The following is a 20,173-nucleotide window of genomic DNA, read 5'->3' on the forward strand; positions in this document are numbered from 1 at the left end:
CGCCAGGAAGACACCTACGGTGAGAGGCGCAGATTGCCCAAGGGCAAGTTTGCTCAGCTCACCCAGCTCTGCTCTGGCTGAAGCCAAGAGGACTCATGTGCCAGGGCCAAGGGCCCTCAGGGGCTCTTGCAGCTGGCTTATCGGGACCTCAGTCCTGGAGGGCCAGGAACAAACAGGCTTCAAAGTCAAGGGCTTGGCTGGCAGAAGGGGGCCGGATCCTTCACCTCTGTTGGCTCTCCCTACCAGCACATATAAGACCCTAGCTGCACTTGGGAGATGAGAGGGTAAGGTGCCTGCAGCAAGATGGATGTGGGCAGCAAGGAGGTCTTGATTGAGAACCCGCCGGTGAGTATGACCATGTGGGGACATGTGTGTGAGCCGGGCTCTGCCTCATCCAAGCTCTTCGAGCTGGTCTCTTCACCTTGCTTCATTCATTGAGTTAACGAGGACCATGCTAAGTCAAGTCAGGGACACCAACCACTAAGGGAGAGTTCCTTGGGGAGAGGGACATGGCAACCAGTCATTCCAGCATGAGGGGCCAAGAGCCACCCCAGTGGTCAGTGGAAAGGGCTGCAGAGGGCACTGTGTAAGCAGCCACTATGCGGGGAGTCACAGGAAGCTTCACAGAGAAAATGACATTTGAGCTGGCCTCAGAATAGGTAGGAGCTCACTAGGTGGAGAAGGCAGGCACTGCAGGAAGAAGGGGTAGTATGTGTAAAGGCAGGGAGGTGTGAGAGAGCACACCCCATGGTCAGATCCTCCCCACACTGAGATGATCCTTCCTGAAACAGAGCAGATTGGGGGAATTGTTCTGGGGAACGCAGAGGGATGGGGATGGCTGGGGTGCCGGGGTACAGAGGAAACAGCAAGAGATGAGACTGGTGCTAGACTTCACATCTAAGCATTTCTGTTGGAATCCAGGCCACTTCCTCCAAGAAGCCTTCTCTGATCCCAGCCCTCCTCTGCACATCCGTAGCATTGGTGTCACGGTGTGGGAGGGTGTCTAGCTTGTGCAGGGAAAAGAGGCACCCTCTTCATGACCTCATACCTGTCTCTTTCCCTGTCCCACCATGTCAGGACTACTCGGCAGCCCCCCAGGGCCGTTTCGGCCTCCCCTGCTTCCCTTCAAGTCTCAAGCGCCTTCTCATCATAGTGGTGGTGATAGTCCTTGTGGTCGTGGTGATTGTAGGGGCTCTGCTAATGGGTCTTCACATGAGCCAGAAACACACTGAGATGGTGAGCAGACCCAGAATGGGGTAGGCAGTGGGTAGAGGACCCGCCAAAAAGGGGGGCTGGGTGGGCTGGGCAGAGTGAACTGTTCGAGGGGGATGGAGTGGATGAGGTAAGGGGTGCCTCAAGAAAGAACAGAAGCAGGAACAGGGTGGCAACCCTGGCTTTGGCTTTTCCACCAGGCCTGTTGCTGGCCTGGCAGCCTGTTCCTTCTAGCATCTGGTCCCACCCAACCTGTCTGGGCTTTCAGCAAAGAAGGGATTGCATTTTAGTAAAGAGGGCTGAGGGCGGACATGGGGACCAAAGGGATGAGTGGAGAAAGAGAAATACCAGGCCACCCTGTGCCCTCCCCCAGGTCCTAGAGATGAGCCTTGGGGGGCCGGAAGCCCAGCAGCGCCTGGCCCTGCAGGAGCGTGCGGGCACCACTGCCACCTTCTCCATTGGCTCCACCGGCATCGTAGTGTATGACTATCAGCGGGTGGGTATCCCTGAGCCCCTGACCCTGGGGAGGTGGCCCTATGACAAGACTGCTAGACCACACAGCTGTGCCACTACATGCGCATCCATCTCTCCGCAGCCCCTAGCCCTTTCCTTCCCAGGCTGAGCCCCAGATTCCAACAGGTCTCCCTCTGGGGCCTAACCTAGAGGGAGAGGGCCCCGGATCAGGGTTAGGGAGTGAGCAAGGCAGAGCCTTCCTGAATGCACTCTGGGGTTCCTGTGTTCAGCTCCTGATTGCCTATAAGCCAGCCCCGGGAACCTGTTGCTACATCATGAAGATGGCTCTGGAAAACATCCCAAGTCTTGAGGCTCTCACTAGAAAGTTCCAGAACTTCCAGGTAGGTGTGTTGGTGAGGAGGAGGGGGTTGTCCTCCTCCCAGGGGTGCTGGGAGGAGCATTTGAGATGGCAGCTGTTTGTCACCTGTAAAGTCCTACTCCTGGGGGGCTGCCAGGTGTGTGCCCTTCTCTAAACTCACCTGTGCCGCACCTTCCCTACCTGTTCCCCAGCTCTTCTCTGATGCCAAGCTGCTGGCCTCAGCTGAACCTCACCACCTGGGGGCTTCTGACTCCAGCACCGCCCCCTCTTCACTGGTGAGGAAAGTAAGACTTTTAGGAGGCTCAGAAAGTTGGCCTGACAGGCCAGAGGTCCCACAAGAAGGGCCACAAGCAAGACAGAAACTCGGGTCCAGGGCTCCAAATCATGTGTTCTTCCCAGGTCAAGCCTGCAGTGTCTACCTCTAAGCTGGGCCAGGAAGAGGGCCACAATGCTGGCTCAGCATCCCCTGGGGACCTGGACTTCCTGGGCACCACAGTGAGCACCCTATGTGGCGAGGTGCCCCTCTACTACATCTAGGACTCCGCAGGTGAGCAGGTGTGACCTGCAGGGCTGCGAGCAGCAGTGGCCCAGGAAGGCTGACGCCACCTTGACATGTCAGCTGACCAGGAATTGGGGAATCCACTGAGCTGGGTCATCTAGGGAGCTGGGCCCGGGGGTGGGGGGTCATAGATGGCCCCCTCCCAGTCCTCTCCCTGACGTAGTAAACAGGGTTTCTTTGCTTCCTAGGACCTGTGGAAGCCCCAAGTGAAGAGGAAAGAGCCATGCGCTAAGGCTCTTCTGCAGAGAGGCAGAAAGCTGCTCCTACCCACACCACAGACCCTGGAGCTGGAGAAATGGGAGCTGTGGGGAGAGGTGGGAGCGGGCAGAGGAGATGCGGCTTCTAGGGCCAAGGGGTTCCTAGCACGAAAGAATAAAGCAGCCTGACTAAAAAACAAAGGATGCGCCTCTTCCATCCTCCCACACCCCCTCAGTCCTGCTCTTGGCGGGGCCAGTTAGGAGACGGATAGGTCCCTGGGGGAACGACGGGGCTTTCCCTCTTCCCCCCTAGGTTAGGGCGTGATGGGGGACAGGGGGCAGTGGCGAGGGGACGAGGGAATCCACGGGCTTTAGGCGCCCTCCAGTGGTGTCTCCCGAGAGGACGAAAGACAGAGACAGAGACCTACAGAACTCGAGAGACTGGGACCGCGATGGGAGAGGGCGAGGGTCCGAGAAAGGCAGAGATCGACAGACGCCGGCGGGGAAACGCTGTCGGAGACCGTGGGGCGGAGGCGCGCCGAAGCCGCGGAGCGACCTGACAGCGTGTCGCGCTGCCCGGGACGGGGCTCGGGCCCGGCGCCCGCGGGACGAGCCACCGCTAGAGGGCACTTCGCAGGAGCGGCCGTCGGCCGGGCACCCCGGGGCCCGGCGCCCCCTCCCCGGCCCCGCCGGCCCGCGCCCCGGGCCGCCCGAGCCCCCTCCCGGGGCGGGCCGGCTCCCCGCCGTCCCCGCCCCCGGCTGGCGCACGGCCCGGCCCGGCCGAGAGCGGTCCCGGACCCGAGGGGGGCCGAGCTCCCGGCGAAAACCCGCCCTCCAGCGAGCTCATTTCCCTAAAACGGGGGGGGGGGTGGGGAGGAGAGAAGGAAAGAGGAAAAGAAGGGAAGGGAGCAGAGAAGGCTGGAGGCGCAGGGAGAGGGCCGAGGAGCCGGGCCGGAGAGGGGGCGGGAGACAGGAAGGAGGGGGGCGAGGACAGGGAAGGGGGAGAGGTAGGGACGCGCGAGGGGGGGCAGCGCAGGGAGGGAGCGCGCGGGCGAGCGGAGGGGAGCGCCCTCCCCTCGCCGCCAGTCCTCCGCTTCCCCTCTCGCCGGCTCCCGCGTCCGGGCGCGACCCGCCGCCGCCGCCGCCACCGCGCCCGCCGCCGCCACCGCCGCCGCCGCCGCCGCGCCCTCCAGCATGCCTGGCGTGGCCCGCCTGCCGCTGCCGCTGCTGCTCTGGCTGCTGCTGCTCCCGCGCCCGGGCCGGCCGCTGGACTTGGCCGACTACACCTATGACCTGGGGGAGGAGGACGACTCGGAGCCCGTCAACTACAAAGACCCCTGCAAGGCGGGTAGGCGCCCCCCACCCTGCCGACCGGCCGCGGGGCGCAGGGGCCGGAGCGCGGGCAGGCCCGGCGGGGAGGCGCGGGCTGCTTAGGGTTCGGGGTTGGGGGAGGACAGTCCAGTGTGGGAAGCCGGGAGCTGCCTGGTTGGCAATGCAGTGGGGAACAAAAGAAAGAGGGAGAGAGGGAGGGGGAACTTTGGGGGACTTTTAGGACTGAAGTTTTGCTGCTATTTGTGGAAGCTGCTGTCGCTGCCTTCTCTTCCCAGAAGATTCCTGGGGAAAGCTCCTTGGGTCCCGGGAGAAACCTGCGGCCAAGGAGGCTTTTCCTACTGCAGGAAACTTTTCTGGCCAAACTCCTGTGTGTGTGTGTGTGTGTGTGTGTGTGTGTGTGTGTGTGTACACGCGCGCACTTTTCCCTTCTCCCCCAGCTCCGGCTCCAGGACGTTGCTGTTTTCCAGCCTGTCTGGGCTGCCCCCCAGCCGGCACATCTGTCTGCCCAGGCGGTGCGGGAGGCCTGCATCTCCAAGGAGCAAGTCTCCTGAGGCCCCCTACCCAGCCCAAATGAAGGAAGAAAGTTTTTCAAGGGATCCTCTGATGTCATGCTCCTGGGGTATCCCTTGGTCCCCCCACCAAACACAAGGCTCCTGGGACAGAGGAATCAGCTGTCAAAGTTAGAGAAGCCAGCCATGGAGGGGGGATTACCTCTGCCCTTAGGTGCCAGAGGTACCTACCAAGGCCAAGTTGAGGTGGAAAGGGAAAAACCACAGAAAACTCAAATACTGTGTATCAGTTCTCTTAGTCCAAAACACTGGAGGCTAATTAGCTGAGGTCAGAGCCCTGGAGTGTGTGTTTGTCTGTGTGTGTTTTTTGTCCATGAAGACCCCATGTAACTCTATCACTCCTGCTGGACCCAGAGGGGTCTTGCCCCTGGAGTGACCAGATGGCCAGGCACTCAGGCCATTTGCCTCATCAGATGACACTGAACAGGGCTGCCTGGAGCAAGAGAACACACAGGCCATAAGATACTATCAAAATCTTTCCTCAATTTCCTGCCTCTGATTTTGGCCTGTCTCCAAATATCTAGGACCAGGGTAGTGGCCTGGTCCACTAGAGTGGACTTCTAGAGTTCTAGAAGTGCCTGTATGTGGCATAAGGGGTTGGATCCCTTTATTCTTGACCCTGAGCTCCCTACTTTGGGTGGATGGATCACAGCCAGCTACAGAAGAGGTAGACCCTTCCTCCAGTGGGAGGAGGAGAAGCCATATCTTCTCAGCCCTTCTCCACCCTTGCCGGGCTGTGGGTAAACCAGACACTAGCCATCATCTTTCTCCCTGGACTTGGAGTGGGCATGAGGCTAAGCGGATGGATCTTGGGCTTTGGAGGCTGGCAGACCTAAGCTGTCAATCCTGGACCCACAACTCATTAGCTCTACCGCCTGGGGAATGTTAATTATCATCTCTGAACTTTGCTTTTCTCACCTGTAAAATGGAACTGATCCTATGTCTCTCTGTAGAGTTGGTGGTAAAGATTAAATATGAGAACATATATAAAACACTTATTAGAGATTAACACACAGTAAGCACTTAATAAATGTGTGCTGCCTACTCCCCAGTTTTCTATGCCTCACACTCCCACTTCATTTTATTTATTTTTTTTTTTTTCTGAAGGAATGGGCTGGGTTTGCAGGAAAAGGGAGTGTCTCCCTGTCCCTGTCCTGTGTCACTTATTCATTCAGCGGATCAACATGGACTGAATGCTAATAATATGTGTCAGGCCCTGGGCTTGATGTTGGGGGAGAAAGAGAAAAGTGTAAGACATGTCCCCTGCCCTCAGAGGGCTTCCAGGAGGGGCACAAAATGGATGGGGATGTAATCAGCTGCACCAACCAAGATGCGTTCCGTTTCACCTTGGAAGGACAGGGCTTAAAGGCTCAAGGAGCCTCTTCCCCCACTGCAGTCCTGGCGACAGTGGTGGTGGCAGAGAACCAGGGGTCACGGGAGGCTGGGAAGGTTTGGGGGTTCTTCATGGAGGAGGGAAGACCTCGAAGAATGGGAAGGAAGTCAGTCTGACGTATCTCACTCCTGGAGGGTTTTGGAGTGATTCTTGGAGGAGGCAGCTGGAGGCTGAGGGCTCTATCCCCAGTCTCAGATTTCATGCTAGGGTGGGGCTGGCTGAGTTGGAACTTCAAACAAGGGCTCTGGAGAAGGCTCTGCCCCAGGGTGAAGTGAGGCTGGTGGGGAGCTGGGCCAGGCCTGGGGGTGGCCGAGAGGGCCTGAGAGCCTGACAAGGCCAAGAGTCAGGGTCAGATCAGGCCTCCCTCCTGGGTGTGACTGCTGCAGCCTTGCCTACCTCCGCCCTGACTCCCTAAGACCCCACACCAACAGCTTCATGCCTCGGGTACCTAGGCTTTTCTCTGTCGTGTTGCTGTGTCCTCTTGCCCCCTCTGAGCCTCGCCGTCCGGTTGCTAGACGTGATGGTGGCGGAAACACCTGGCTTTCAAGCCTTCGGACGTCCCTGATAGGTCCACTTACCTCTGCTCCCTTGACTCTTTCCGGCTTTCTCCTCTGGTCCACCTTGCACACGAAGACTGGAAATGAAAGCCCTATTGACTCCACTGGATCACCTCTCAGGATAACCAGGCCCCTTCTTGTGAGATTACCTCCTGCACTTACTGTCAGAGGTAGGGCAAAATTGAGGCCAGCAAGGCAAAATTAAGACCCTTGATACCCTGGAGAGTTTCCTGGATCTTGTGGGCAACACTAGAACAATAAGTGGGAAGCTGCATTGGTCTGTGTGTGTGCTGAGAGCTGGTTCCACCAAGCTCACGCTCTGGTGTGCAAGCTCTCACGTGCACATATGAACTGTCTCTCTGTCTCTCTCTCTCCTTCTCTCCCCCTTGCCCAGAGAGATTGTGAGTCAGCCCTGATTTCTTGCATGGTAGGATGCCAAACCATCCGGGGGATCTTCCCTGAGATTCCCAGCTCTTGGGAGTGACCCTCAGAGCTCTGGGAGAGACCCAGGAGGCAGGAATTGGGACACAGTTGCTCCCATAGGCAGAGAAGCACACGGGGATTGCCCTTGAGCCAGTGAGGACCTGACTTTGGCCCCTGATGGCAGCTCACAGTTTTGCTCTTAGAAGAGGAGGTAGGGGAGTAGCTCACCAACCCTCATCACTGTCCCTACCCCAGGGGCCTTATGCCCCAGGTTTGGATTTCAAGGGCCCTCAGTCATAAGCTCTGGAGGTTGAGAAGTGATCCCTTCTCTTGCCAGACCACATTCCCCCTCCAGGCACTTGGAAAGAGTCACCCACCCACCTGTGCCCCTGCTCCCTGAGTCACCTTCTCTTTTAGGTGCCCCAAGGGAGGAGGAAAAGACTTAGAATCTCCCTGGGCTTCAGATGGAGGGGGACCAATGGGACTCCCCTAGAAAGAAGGAACTCTCAAGAATTCTAGTTTCTTTAGAGGTTTTGGGAGAAGATGTTGGGGGAGGATGGGGAGGGTGTAGAATGTGTCTCTCAGGCCACTAAGAGCCACCTAAGGATATCAGGAGGAATCAGCTCATCTCTCTGTGTCTCTGTCTCTCTCTCCACCCCCATTCATTTCTAAGGGTGCCCTTCTCCCTTAGGGGGTATGGGCTGTGAAATGTATACATGGAATTAGCTGTGTGTTTGATTATATGAGAGCTTGCACGAGGAAGTAGTCAAGAGAGTGTTTGGGCACATTTGTGGGTGTCCCCCGCTTTCTGGGCAAGTCCCTTCAACTGTGCACGTGGGTACTCCGAGTGCACGTCAGGAGGTGTGCAAATACGCACCTGTGTAGCAGCACACAGCTGTGATTAAGTACACGCACGAGTCTGTGGGAGCTTGAGAACATTCTCCTCCAGCCAGAAGCTGCATTTGTGTGATGGGACATGCGTATGCCCTATGCCTGTGGCATTGGGGCGCCATCACACTGGCGAGCTCCTCTCCCTTTCCCCAGACGGGTTTGCCTTGCCGCCTCCCCGGGGAGGAGACTCTGCAGTCAAGAGGCCCACCTAGAGGATAAGCACATGAAGTCCACCTTACTCTTCTCTTTCCTCGCCTGCTCCCAGCCTGGCTATGGAGTGGCCACGAGGGCTCCTGGCTGGTTTACAGCCAGAAAACAAAACAAACTTTTGATCCTATGTTGAAAACAGCTACTACCCTGACCCTGACCCCAGGGCTTCCTTCCGGGTAAGGGGGTGGGGGGTTGTCCTGGACTCTCTGCCATCCAGATTCCCAAGAGCTTCCCGGTGGGGGAATCCCAAATGGGCTGGGCCTTCAGACTCAACGCCTGCCCACCCCATGTCTCCCCACCCCCACTCTGTTCCCACACATTCTTCAGCTATGACATTCCCCACCACAGGACTCCCACTCGGCAGAAGGGCTCTGTGGCCGGCCGAAGGCCTGTCCCTCCTTCCACTTGCCCTGCCCCCCACACTGCCCTGGTCTCACAGGCCAGCACGGTTCCGTGTGCTCTGTGCTTGGAATTCAAGGTTCTGCTTCTGAGCACTCTGGGGCTTCACTCAACCAGGAGCCCAATGGGGGTGAACCGATATGCCTTTAGGAAGTAGAGAGCTGATCTTGAGCTTACGGGGCTATTTTGGGATTAAGATTAATAGGAGCCATTTAGTAGGTGCTTACTGTGCTCCAGGCTCTGTGCTAGGCGCTTTATTCACATGCTTATTTCATTCCATCATCCTGGGAGACGGATTCTATTGTTAGCTCCTTTTTATGTAGGAGAAAATTGAGGTTTAGAAGAGTTTATGTGACTTGTCAGCTAATAGGGGCCAAGCTGGGATTCAAAGACAGGTCTGTCTGCCTACAAAGACTTCGCTTTTTGCTGCGATGTCCAAAGATGAGTCTAAATGTCCAGCTACATGTGTATATGATGATGCCCGTAGGTGTGGGCGCGTGAGCCTGGAGATGCCAGTGTCTGTGCAAAGCGTGTAAAGGTGTGAGGATATTCGTGTGATGTGCGTGTGCTTTTGTGAATGTTGGCCTTGCCTTCTCAGAGTGTACCTCTCATCCTGAGAGCTTTGTGGGTCAGCTGAGAAACATCTCCTGTTGCTGTCCCATCAGTTGCCAAGCCAAGGCCCCCAAAGATGACATTTTACAGAAAAGAATCTTTCTCCTGTGGTGGAATAGATTCTGGGCCACTTACCAGCTGGTGACCTTGGGCAAGTCATTTCCCTTCTTGGGCCCAAGGGTTGTGATTTCTGAAGTCAGGGAGGTGGGGCAGAATCTAGCCATGAGGCTATTTCTCAGAGTCTGTAACTGTACACTCCTGGGCAAATGGACAGGTGGAGTATGATTTAATGGGCATGGCCTGAGTGGGCCAGGGTCAAGTGAATTCTTTAATGGGAAAGCACTTTGTCAGCTGGGAAGCACAATGTAGACTTCAGCCTTTACATAGAGTGGCCTTATGGCTACCATGACCGACTTCCTGGGTCTGGAGCTTGCAGTTCGTCTATGGGCCTTGGAGCTTGTGTACATACGTGTTTTAGAACCGTCTATGACTGCATTTTGTGTGTGTGTGGTTGTGTGTTTGCGTGAGTGTCTATTTCTGTGTGTATTTACAATATGGGTTCTACAGCAATAATGCACTTGAATACAATGAGTGCTAGACTGGGAATCAGGAGGCCCGAGTTATGCATCCAGCCTCACCAATGACCAGCACTTGGGAGACCATTTCCCTTCCAGGCCTCAGTTTCCATATCTGTAAAATGGAATGTGGCCTGGATAACTGCTAGAGGGACTCCCACATTCTGTCGATCCAGGTCTAGGTTGCAACAGAGTATGTGTTTGCAGGCCCAAAGAATATCGACGTGATGCCCCACTCGAACAAACATTCTGGAGTGCCTTCCACCTGCAGGGGTGGTGTGGGCGGTGCGGGCGCTGCTTGGGGCAGGTGGGAGGTAGGGAGCATGTCTCGTGACTTACACTGCTTTGTGTTTGAGGGCACGGTCGTGAATGTCATCGTGTGTCTGATTCTGCATATGATGAAGTGTGTGTGTGTGTGTGTGTGTGTGTGTCCACCCAGCGGGCCATCTGGGGCGGAGAAACCTGTGTGCAAGGCCTCAAGGTTAAAACAATTTGTGTAATGCCGCCGCCAGGCCTGTGTAGCACTCGGGATGAGAAGCAGATGTTGCCATGGGTGGAGCTTCAGGGGAGCGGCTCTGTGCTCCAGCTCCATCCAGTTCAGCCTCCCGCCTCCCCGAGCCCAGCCTGAAGCTGCTTCCGAGCTCCTTCCAGAGGCTCAGCACTACAGCGTCCTCCCACTCCCTGCTCCCATGCTCCCGACTTCTCAAAAGACAGGCAAATTGTTTAGCCCATCTTCCAAACACATCTCTCCCCAGGTCCGGAGATCAAAATAGCCTATTCAGGGGGCTCTGTCCCCACCCCCCACCCGCCCTTCTTGCTCCAGAGAAGGGACCCTGAGACTCAGAACAGGAGTCCCTTGAGAACGGTTCAACTTCCTCCTACCTGGGCAGCTCCCGCTCTGTGTCCTGCTTTCCCTGATGCGTCTCTCTGCTCTGTCCTTATTCACACCCTCTCCTCTGTCTAACTGAAACCACATTTGCTGAGTGGCTACCGTGAGCTCAGCACAGCGCCAAGGGTCCGGGCCCACCGAGTAGACACTGTTATCTGACCACCTTCCGCTTTCTCCATGGCACCCATCACGGCTCTTGAGTTCAGTGTTTGTTTCCTTGCGTATTGTCGAAGGTTAGCTCTCCACAAACAGGGCCCTTTTCTCCCTGGTTCATCACTCGAGTGGTGCCTGGCCCACGGAAGGTGCTTACTAAGTATTCGCTACAGAGAGATGGGCAAAGTGACATGACCGTGTCTTCCTCTGGTAGGGCGTGGGTATCAGCTTTGCTGGATTCCCAACTCCAGAGTGAGCATGAGTCTCCTGAGGGAGCCTCAAAGCCAGTCTCCCACAGCTTTCTTCCTCAGAAGGCGTTTGAGGACGAAAGTTGCTATAAGGGAGCCCCTGGGGTGGAGGCTGTCAGTGCTGGGTAGAAGGATTAACTCCCCCCCGCCCCCCGCCTCTTCTTTTTCTCTCTAGCTGCCTTCCTTGGGGACATCGCCCTGGATGAGGAGGACCTCAGGGCCTTCCAGGCGCAGCAGGCTGTGGATCTTAGGCAGCAGGCAACCCAAAGGTCTTCTGTCAAAACTGCAGGTATGCTGGGTACAGGCTGGCCCTCCTATGTCCCAGATATGGGTTCCAGAATTGGAGAAACAAGGAACCTCCCTGTTTCCCAGCCAGGGTCTCTCAGGACAGAGGCTATGAGCTTGAACCCAGCATAATGGCTTGTCTTCCCTTGGGATAGCTTCATCCCTTCCCCAGAGGAGCAGCAAGTGTAGACAAACCTGGGAGCTAGACCTGACATTCTTTTTGCTTACAGTTGACAAAGGACTTTCAAAAGCATTATCTAACTTAACTGTCCCCAGCCACCTGCGCAGGTAGGCGTCAGGACAAACCCTGCCTTGCAGATACAGAAACTAAGGCTCACGGGGGTAATGTGACTTGCTCACGATCACAGAGCTGGTCAGTGGCAGAGCTGGGACAGGAACCCAAGCCTTCTCACCCCAAATCTGAGGCTCTTCGCTCAAAACCCCAACCCCTTCTGGCTTCTCGTGCTCCTTCTTTGCAAGCCTTTACGCATCTTTCCAAGCCCATCTCCAGAGCTTCGCTGGGGAAACCTTCCCTGATCATCCCTCCACTCTGTTGACCACGTCAGTGAACTGTATTTCAATAGTTTTTTTTTGTTTGTTTGTTTGTTTTAATATGTCTATCTTCCCTGCTGGACTTAAAGCTTTTCAAGGTCAGGGACGAGTCCTTTTCACCCTTGAGTGTGGCCCAAGCAGCTAGCAACCCACGTGGCCCTTGGGAATGGGTGAGAGAAGAGGAGGAGTCAGGGCACGGGCTGCTTCCATTCTGTCCAGCCTTGTCACTGCTCTGGAACGTGGTGCTGCCTCCAGGGAGCTCTCCGCCTGCCAGGGATGGGGATTCTCACTTGGAACCCATTCAGCTTACACTCTGCGGGGCTCAGGCAGTTGCCCTCTCCCCATGAGGGAGGACTGTGGCACGGGCAGCTGTAGAGAGCTGGCCCTGGAGGGTGACATGGTGGCCTGATAACTGGAAAGGCTTCCTGGGCCTGAGAGAGGACTGGCAGACAGTACAGGCAGAAGGGAGGGGTTGGAGTGCCAGGGCCCATCACGAACCCACCAGGTGACTTTGGGCAAATCTTCGGCCTCAGTTTCCTCATCTGTCCAGTATACATAGTGATACTTGCCCAGTGCACCCCAGAAAGCTACTATGTCACGGGAGAACGTGCATTTGGGAACACTTAAAGACATCAAGTTCCGTATGCTCCACAAGGAGGAAGTCTTATTAGGTGAGAAGGGAGCATTTCCTAGTCCCAACCCCCCCCTAATTTCCTAGGAAATTAGTACACCATGGTTTTCTTTTTCAGTTACGCTCAATCCTCGCTCTCCGTGGTAGTTATGAATAGAGCAATCAGACAACCTTGCTCCATAAAGTCACTGTGAACACTGAATTCACAGACCCTAAGCCATTCATCACTCCTAGGAGAAACGCAGTGTTCGCTTCCTGCCAGCCTCTTTTCATATGATTTTCATCAACTGATCGGTTTGTGACCCCGTCTTACGTGTACATGTGTTTCTGTTTAAAGACCCCTGATTTAGGGCGCCTGGGTGGCTCAGTTGGTAAAGCAACTGCCTTCGGCTCGGGTCATGATCTTGGAGTCCCAGGACTGTCCCACATTGAGTTCCCTGCTCGGCAGGGAGTCTGCTTCTCCCGCTGACCTCTCTCCTCTCATGCTTTCTCTCTCTCATTCTCTCTCTCTCTCTCAAATAAATAAATAAAATCTTAAAAAAAAAAAAAAAAGACCCCTGATTTAACACACAGTGGATTCATTAACATGGAGCCATGGCCAGCAGCCCTCTGACTCATGACCGAATGAAGGTTCTGTAACACACATGTATGTTCTCCATAAAGCACATGAAATCCTTCTAGCACTTGGGACACCAGACGGCATGGCAGTGCTTCAGCACCATCGGGGTGGACGGAAGTCATTTTAAACAACGAAGTCACCGACAAAAAGCCCCCAAATGCAAAAGAAAAAGAGAAAAGAGTGGCACTAAAAAGACTCTAAAAAGGATACTTATTGACTGCGTCACCTTGTTCCACCTGAGCTGGGCATGTGGGTGACTCACGTTTTTCCGCCCGGCTCTGCACAGGTCAGCGAATAACCATGAGAAAGCGAATGGTATTGATTTGGGGATTACAAATAAATTTTAGCGAGTGGGCAAATATGGAATCCCCCCAAAATAAGGATAGATTATATAATTTGTTTGCCCCGCCACCTCTTCATTCACTTGCTACCAACGTCTCTGTCTTCCAACCCCAGGAAACTCCTCTGCCTTGGACTGTCAGAGCACTGGTGGGCAGTTGCAGAGGAGAAGCCGTGGGAGATGGAGGGGCAGGTCCCGGAGCCGGCGGGCAGCCACATCCAGACCAGAGCGAGTGTGGCCAGATGGGGTCATCCCCTTTGTCATTGGGGGAAACTTCACTGGTGAGTGTGATTATGGGGGACGGGGGAGGGAGGAAGCCTGTGTCTGGACCTGACCGTGCGGCAGCCGGGTCACATGTAGGGATAAGAGTGGTACCTTCTGTGTACCTGTCCAACAACAGGCTGACACTCTAATAGTGGGTGGGCCCAGCTGGACCCTGTGACCCCCTGGCCCCCTTCATCCTGGCAGGTAGCCAGAGGGCGGTCTTCCGGCAAGCCATGAGGCACTGGGAGAAGCATACCTGTGTCACCTTCCTGGAGCGCACTGATGAGGACAGCTACATCGTATTCACCTACAGGCCCTGCGGGTGAGCAGGGGCCCCTGGGCGTTGCACCCTCAGCCTTCATCCCAACCTATATTCTGCCCCGGGCACTGTTGCTGCCCCAACGGGACCTGACACTTCGTCACCTGTCTCCCCCCACCACCCCTGCCCTGGGACATCTCTCCAGGAGCCGCCCAGATGTGGCTATGACCCCAGCACACAGCCTGGGCATCCCGCGCTCAGGCCCCTCCCCCGCGCCTCGCTCCCCTCCAGCCCCGCTGGCAGCCTCGCCCGGCCCCTGAGTGGATGCACTCCCCCAGCTCGGGACCGCCCCCCTGAGCTGGCCCCGCCCTCCAGGTGCTGCTCCTACGTGGGTCGCCGTGGCGGGGGCCCACAGGCCATCTCTATCGGCAAGAACTGTGACAAGTTCGGCATCGTTGTCCACGAACTGGGTCATGTCATCGGCTTCTGGCACGAACACACAAGACCAGACCGGGACCGCCACGTGTCCATCGTGCGGGAAAACATCCAGCCAGGTAGTGCCTTGACCTTGGTGCCTAGCTGTGTGCCGCAGCAGCCCCGGGGGGCCCGACGCCCCAGGGCCTCTGGTGGGAGTGGGAGCTGCTGCCTGGAGCCATCGCTTTTGGTCAGCTTAGTGGGCAGCCCTTGTCCAGGGCCCAGGTTTGTCCAGACCCCAGCCTTGAGGCTTCTGCTCCCTGCCAGGAGCAGCTCTGACATGGTTGATCAGTTCTAGAGCTGCTTGGGGGGCTGGGAGAGATCCCGGTCCTGGACAAGAGGCCATCAGGCAAGCCAGAGCCCAGCTGCCCTGGGGTGGTGGGGATTTGGTGGAGGGAATTGGCACATCCCCCATGCCATCTCAGCCTTCCTCTTCACTTTTCCTCAGTCTTCTGCCCTTTGCCTAGTCTCTCCTCTAAGGGTTTTTTCTTTCTTGTTTCTCCAGGCTACCTCCCTCCCCTCCCAGCCTGCTTCCTTCCTCCCTCCCAGGCCTCATCCATTCTTCCCGGCTTTCATCTCCCTGTGGTTCTAGAAATGAGTGCTTCCTTCCCATACTCCCTGAGCCTTCTCTCCGGCCAGTCCTCGTTGACCCTGCCCCTCTGCAGGACAGACTCTTCTAGAGACCTATCCTTACCCCCAGACTTCCCTTGGCCACTCCCCAGACCCCCAGGTAGGGGGGGGTACCTCTCAAGTGCAGGGAGGACCCCACCCCTGAAAATGTGGCACTGCCCCACACAGACCCACCCTGCCTACCCGCCCCCCAAACCTTTTTCCTGGTCTTCGCAGGGCAGGAGTATAACTTCTTGAAGATGGAGCTCCAGGAGGTGGAGTCCCTGGGGGAGACCTATGATTTTGACAGTATCATGCACTATGCCCGGAACACGTTCTCCAGGTGAGAGATGGGGCCTGGCCTCCTCTGGGGCAGCCCAGTCCCGCCCCCTGTAGGCCATTCTCTTTGGGCCTATCATTTTGCACTAGGCTGCCCGACTGGGGCAGTCCCCAAGGACAAGCATGGACTTCTGGGTGGCTGCAGCCCCCAAACAGAGGACCCGTGGGGGCTACCTGCCCTGCTGTCCTCTTCCATGCTGGGTCCATGGCCCGGCCGGCACTCACAAAGCCTAGTACCGTGTAAATGAGGGCACCTGGCTCAACAGGTTGAAAATCCAGCCACTCTACTGGCCGCCTAGATAAATGCCGTCGCCCCAGAGCTGTATCAGCCTAAGGGAGCTGAGCTTTTCCCTCATCTTTCAGCCAAAAGAGGCACATTTTTCTCCCTGGGGTCATCCTTTCTAATCAATCTGCCTTTTTGTAACTGGCTAATTTGTACGAAGGCTTCCTCCTGCCCTGAACTAGCCTCTCTCTCCTGCTCACAAGTGCATGCACACTTACTCCTTTTCCTGGGCCCGCATTCCCAGAAATCACAGCCAGAACCCCCTGAGGTAGTGGCCCAGCCTCTGTCCCCCACAGCTTCTCCTTAGCAAAGTGTGGGAAAAGGCCCCTCCCGCCTCCTCCTCAGGCTCCCCTTCCCGGCCTGGCCTTTCCCATGCCTGGCTCTTTCCTCATCCTCTGTCTGCTCTCCTGCTCTGTCCCAGCCCCTCCTCAGTCTCCCTGCCTCCAGACCTGAGGGAACAGAGACAGGAGGAAGGGTGGTGAGGTCATCCGCCACCCCCACCATGGCCACAGACCTCCCCTGGACATTTCCCACCACATCCCACCCTCCCCCCTGCCGAGTTCCACCCAACTGGGTGTGAGTCAGGGACCCTGGGGAGGTGGAGGGCCGACCGCTTCCTTCGCCCTGCTCCTCCCAGATGGCAATACCCAGGACTTAGCAGGCAGGAACTCGGGGGACAGGAGGCACTGATGGATCGGGAGTCGTGGGGCTGTCCCCAGGGCCTGGTCTGGCCAGGGCAGAACTTGTCAGGAGCAGCCTGTAGCAGCAGGATGAGTGCGGGCCCTGGCAGCCCCAAGAGAGGGTTAGCACGAGGGGCTATGGAGCAAGGACTGGGAGAGGCTGGCCACATGATTAGCAGGGGTCCGTAGATCTCCTGATGCTGGGCACTGCACCCAGACTGAGCCAGAGCACCAGCAGGTCCCCAAGGCATGTGGAACCTGCATCCCTGACCTCCCAGAGTATTCCTGGGGCTCCCCCAGGCTCCAGTCATGTGGCTGCCACGGAGCAGGGTGGCTGCTGGTCAGTGGGCAGCATAATGACAGGGTGAGATATTTCCACCCGTCCCTGACCCTACAGAGGAATGTCTGGGCTCTGGCAGGGTCATGACCTGGGTGCACACAGGCATGCCACCCGTCCTTCCATCAGACTCTCACCCAGGTCGGGCTTTTCCTCCTCAGGGGCATCTTCCTGGACACCATTGTTCCCAAGTACGAGGTCAATGGGGTGAAACCTCCCATCGGCCAAAGGACCCGGCTGAGCAAGGGGGACATCGCCCAGGCCCGCAAGCTCTACAAGTGCCCAGGTCGGGGCGGGGAGGGACGGGCCAGGGAGGGGTGGAGGACAGAGCCCCGAGGCAACCAGTGGCCAGGGCCTGGGGCTGAGCAGGCTAAAGCCATAAGTCTTAGGGAAGGCCAGAGGCTGCCTGGTGTTGGGGGTGGGAACACCCAGGCAGGGGCACTGTTCAAGATAAGGAACCAAACAGGGGCTGGGATTGGGTGGTGGTGAGGTGTCGAGCCTCACACCTTCTGGGGCTCTGGGAGAATAGGGCAGTCGGAGCAGTAAAGAGGGCAAGCAGTGCAATTCCCAGGAGTGAGGTAGAGCGAGGCCCACCAAAGGAACGGGACCTTCACTCTGGAAACCCTGTTGCCTTGGCAACAGGGCATCCTGCAGCACTAGGCTGAAGAGGTCAGACCTGTGAGCTTATATGTGAGGAGCAGGGAGTGGATCTTAAAGGGACAGGACCACCCCGGACTCCCTCCCCTCCTCAGACATTTTTCTCTTCTCGTTAAAGGAAGCCAGAGCTCAGGGCGGGAAGCCAGAAGGCTGGGGGGGATCGCGCATCTGCAGCCAGCAGTTCAGTCATTTCCTTTCCTTGACAGCCTGCGGAGAGACCCTACAAGACAGCACAGGCAACTTCTCCTCCCCCGAGTACCCCAATGGCTACTCCGCCCACATGCACTGCGTATGGCGTATCTCAGTCACACCCGGGGAGAAGGTAACCGAGCGTCCCCTCCTCTGCCAGGACCCCAGAGTAGGAGAGCATAGTCCACTGTGGCTGTGAATGACCTACCTGGGAGACATAGACCCATTCACCCCATAAAAAAAGGAGCACTGCCTTGAGGAGGGGCTTCTAGCCATCCTTGTAAGGGAAGGCTGGATCACAGAGAGCCCTTGCTACACAAGAGGCACTTTTTTGAGGGCTTCTCAGGCTCACCCACAGAGTTTTCATGTGGAATCTGGACCCTTCACCCACCCCTGCACTTCCCATGTCCTTCCATGCATTTTGACTGTTTCCAAAAGTCAACGTTAAGACTTTATTTCCCTTGATTGGAACATGGCACTTAATGTACTAGTACAGTATGGAGCCCAGCTAGATTTCGCTCCTGGTCCTATTGTCCAGTCCAGCAGCTCTCAGGACCATGTGGAAGCCTCCATTCGGCAGGTAGCCGTCCCTTGTACTCTGTCCCGAATTGTCGGTGAGCATGACTTCTGGGTCTTTGGAACCTGGTCTTTGACTGAAACACTAAACATGGCACGAATCAAGGCAGATCCAAGATCCCTTTCTGAGCTGACATGGTTCATTGGCGGACTTTGGGCAGAGTTATTCCATTGGCTATGACACCCCTTAATAGCACTACCAACCAGCCATGAGTTACTGCCTTGTTGACTGGGAAGTGAGCTTCTCAGACCATGCTTTTGTCATCTTCATATTCCTGGTACAGGAAGTAGTTGCTGAACACCGAATAGGTAGACAGACTCCCTTACCAAATACCGGTAGTAGATGGTAAAACGCCTTTTAAAATGGAAGTGACATTCGTCTGATACTTTGTTTCAAGTGAACCTGAACTGGTTCCTAGTATTCAAGTGTCTCCTTTCTAAATGGTGGCAGACTGTCTGTTTAACTGGGGATTGACATTCAACTCAGTGGTTTGCCATTCCCGGAATTCACTCCAACCCTCCTTCTAACACAGGCACACATGCGCGTGCACACACCCCCCTTTTGAAAATTGGCAAAGCTTTTGTTCTGAGCTCTCAAGATTACAGACACTGATCACATCTGTTAGTTATTTGAGTGTCCTCTGATGTCATTTTTGAGCCTAGAGGCAAAAGCCAGTTTAAAGAGGGGCTCCCCGACTCTCCTCCAAAATGAATCGGTTTCCATTTCCTTTCCAAACTGTGCTTATTTTATTTTTCGCAATTTAAAGATCATTCTCATTTGTGCTAGACTTCTGTTGAGGGTTGAGTAATTCCATCACCTCTCTCAGTTAAAATTCTGTCACCCGCCTTGAAAAAGTCAACCCATCCCCTCCTTGTTCTTTTTTTTTTTTTTTCTTTTTTTCTTTTTTAAATGCTGAATTGAACTTAAACTATCGCTGTCCTTTTTGCTGCCTCGTTTGGAGCATGCCCTGGCTTCCTTGATCCTTCTGCCAGAGGTCTCCACTGCTGCAGCCTTTGGAGATCTCACAGCGGATAACAATAAAAACAACTAACGGTTATTGACCGCGTGATGGGCCGGGCATGTGTTAAATTTTTTATGTGTTATGTCTTGTAATTAACACAGTGACATTCTCGGTGGGTGCTCATGTCATTCCCGTTTTGCATATGAGAGAACAGACTTGGGAAAATCAAGTAGCTGGCCCAAGAAACTGGATTACGACACAAAAATCCATGATTGCAGTACTGGGTATTCTAAAGCCTTTTCCCGTATCAACAATTGCTAAAGTGTCCTTCCCCAGACTCCTGTGCACACTGCTTGCCTAGCACAGGGGGAAGGAAAGAGGCACGAGGTAGTCCCCGCTCCGGGAACTTAGAGTAGGGTAGAATATTGCCGTCTTTCCTGTTCAGAAGATTTGCTCAGTCAGCAAGGATATGACACCTTGGTCAGGATCCGTCTCCTTCCCTTCGGTTCTGAGCTGGCATGGGCTGGCCCAAGTCTCCAGTAGACACATGGCTGGGCCGCAGAAGCCTCTCTGTGCCTGGAGCCTCTTCCCTCTACAACTCCCCAGAGACTCCCCAGCCCTTTTCAGAGGGCTGCGTGGGGCTCCAGGGAGAGAAGAAGGCTACAGAGAAAAATTCCAGATTCATCAGTGTGTGGTTGCAGAGAGAGCAAAAGTAAAACTCGCTCCCAGTCCTGGATGCATTTGTAGAGTCGTAAGTGAGCCAGAGATGGACCCCCGGGGGGCAGGTGCCCTTGAAGGGCTCTCAGAGGCTGGGGAGCTAGGGAGGATGGCATCGTGACGCCACAGCTGCCATTCCTTGCTGCACGTCCACTGTGTGCCAGGCAGAGTAGTAGGCATCTCGTGTGCATGACCTCGTTATTCATCTCATCTGTTTCGTGGTGCAGGGGCTGTCATCTCTCAGGTATGGAGGAGGGAGTCGGGGCTCAGAGTGCAGAACTCTGCCCAGGTTTACACAGGCAGTGGTGGTGGAACCAGCCTTCAGTTCCAGGACTGCCCAACTCCAAAG

General features: G+C 55.8%; 2 protein-coding genes across 8 annotated transcripts in view; both read left to right on the top strand.

Moving 5' to 3' along the window:
• The first annotated feature begins 233 nt into the window (after positions 1–233).
• On the top strand, positions 234–3,001 carry SFTPC (surfactant protein C). Of its 5 annotated transcripts, none has more exons than XM_032332120.1 (7): positions 234–345; positions 1,078–1,236; positions 1,586–1,708; positions 1,956–2,066; positions 2,236–2,328; positions 2,444–2,591; positions 2,792–2,893. In XM_032332120.1, exons 1-6 carry the CDS (start codon positions 304–306, stop codon positions 2,579–2,581), a joined length of 666 nt encoding a protein of 221 aa, XP_032188011.1. In that variant the 5' UTR covers positions 234–303; the 3' UTR covers positions 2,582–2,591; positions 2,792–2,893. The 5 variants fall into 5 exon arrangements, with proteins under 5 accessions (XP_032188011.1, XP_032188012.1, XP_032188013.1 ...); XM_032332121.1 differs by having other exon boundaries at positions 2,236–2,319; XM_032332124.1 differs by lacking the exon at positions 1,078–1,236 and having other exon boundaries at positions 275–345.
• A 787-nt stretch (positions 3,002–3,788) lies between these two features.
• BMP1 (bone morphogenetic protein 1) overlaps positions 3,789–20,173 on the top strand; it is a 42,240-nt gene continuing 25,855 nt past the window's right edge. For 2 of the 3 annotated variants that reach the window (XM_032332113.1, XM_032332115.1), the window contains exons 1-8: positions 3,789–4,148; positions 11,227–11,340; positions 13,595–13,759; positions 13,947–14,064; positions 14,377–14,555; positions 15,322–15,427; positions 16,885–17,009; positions 17,587–17,702. In XM_032332113.1, the coding sequence (XP_032188004.1) occupies positions 3,995–4,148; positions 11,227–11,340; positions 13,595–13,759; positions 13,947–14,064; positions 14,377–14,555; positions 15,322–15,427; positions 16,885–17,009; positions 17,587–17,702 (1,077 nt within the window). In that variant the 5' untranslated portion in view covers positions 3,789–3,994. Of the gene's footprint in view, positions 4,149–11,226; positions 11,341–13,594; positions 13,760–13,946; positions 14,065–14,339; positions 14,556–15,321; positions 15,428–16,884; positions 17,010–17,586; positions 17,703–20,173 lie in introns of those variants that run through there. The other variant, XM_032332114.1, reaches the window with a different exon arrangement.

This window comes from Mustela erminea, chromosome 2, assembly GCF_009829155.1.
Source record: "Mustela erminea isolate mMusErm1 chromosome 2, mMusErm1.Pri, whole genome shotgun sequence".
Taxonomy (NCBI): domain Eukaryota; kingdom Metazoa; phylum Chordata; class Mammalia; order Carnivora; family Mustelidae; genus Mustela; species Mustela erminea.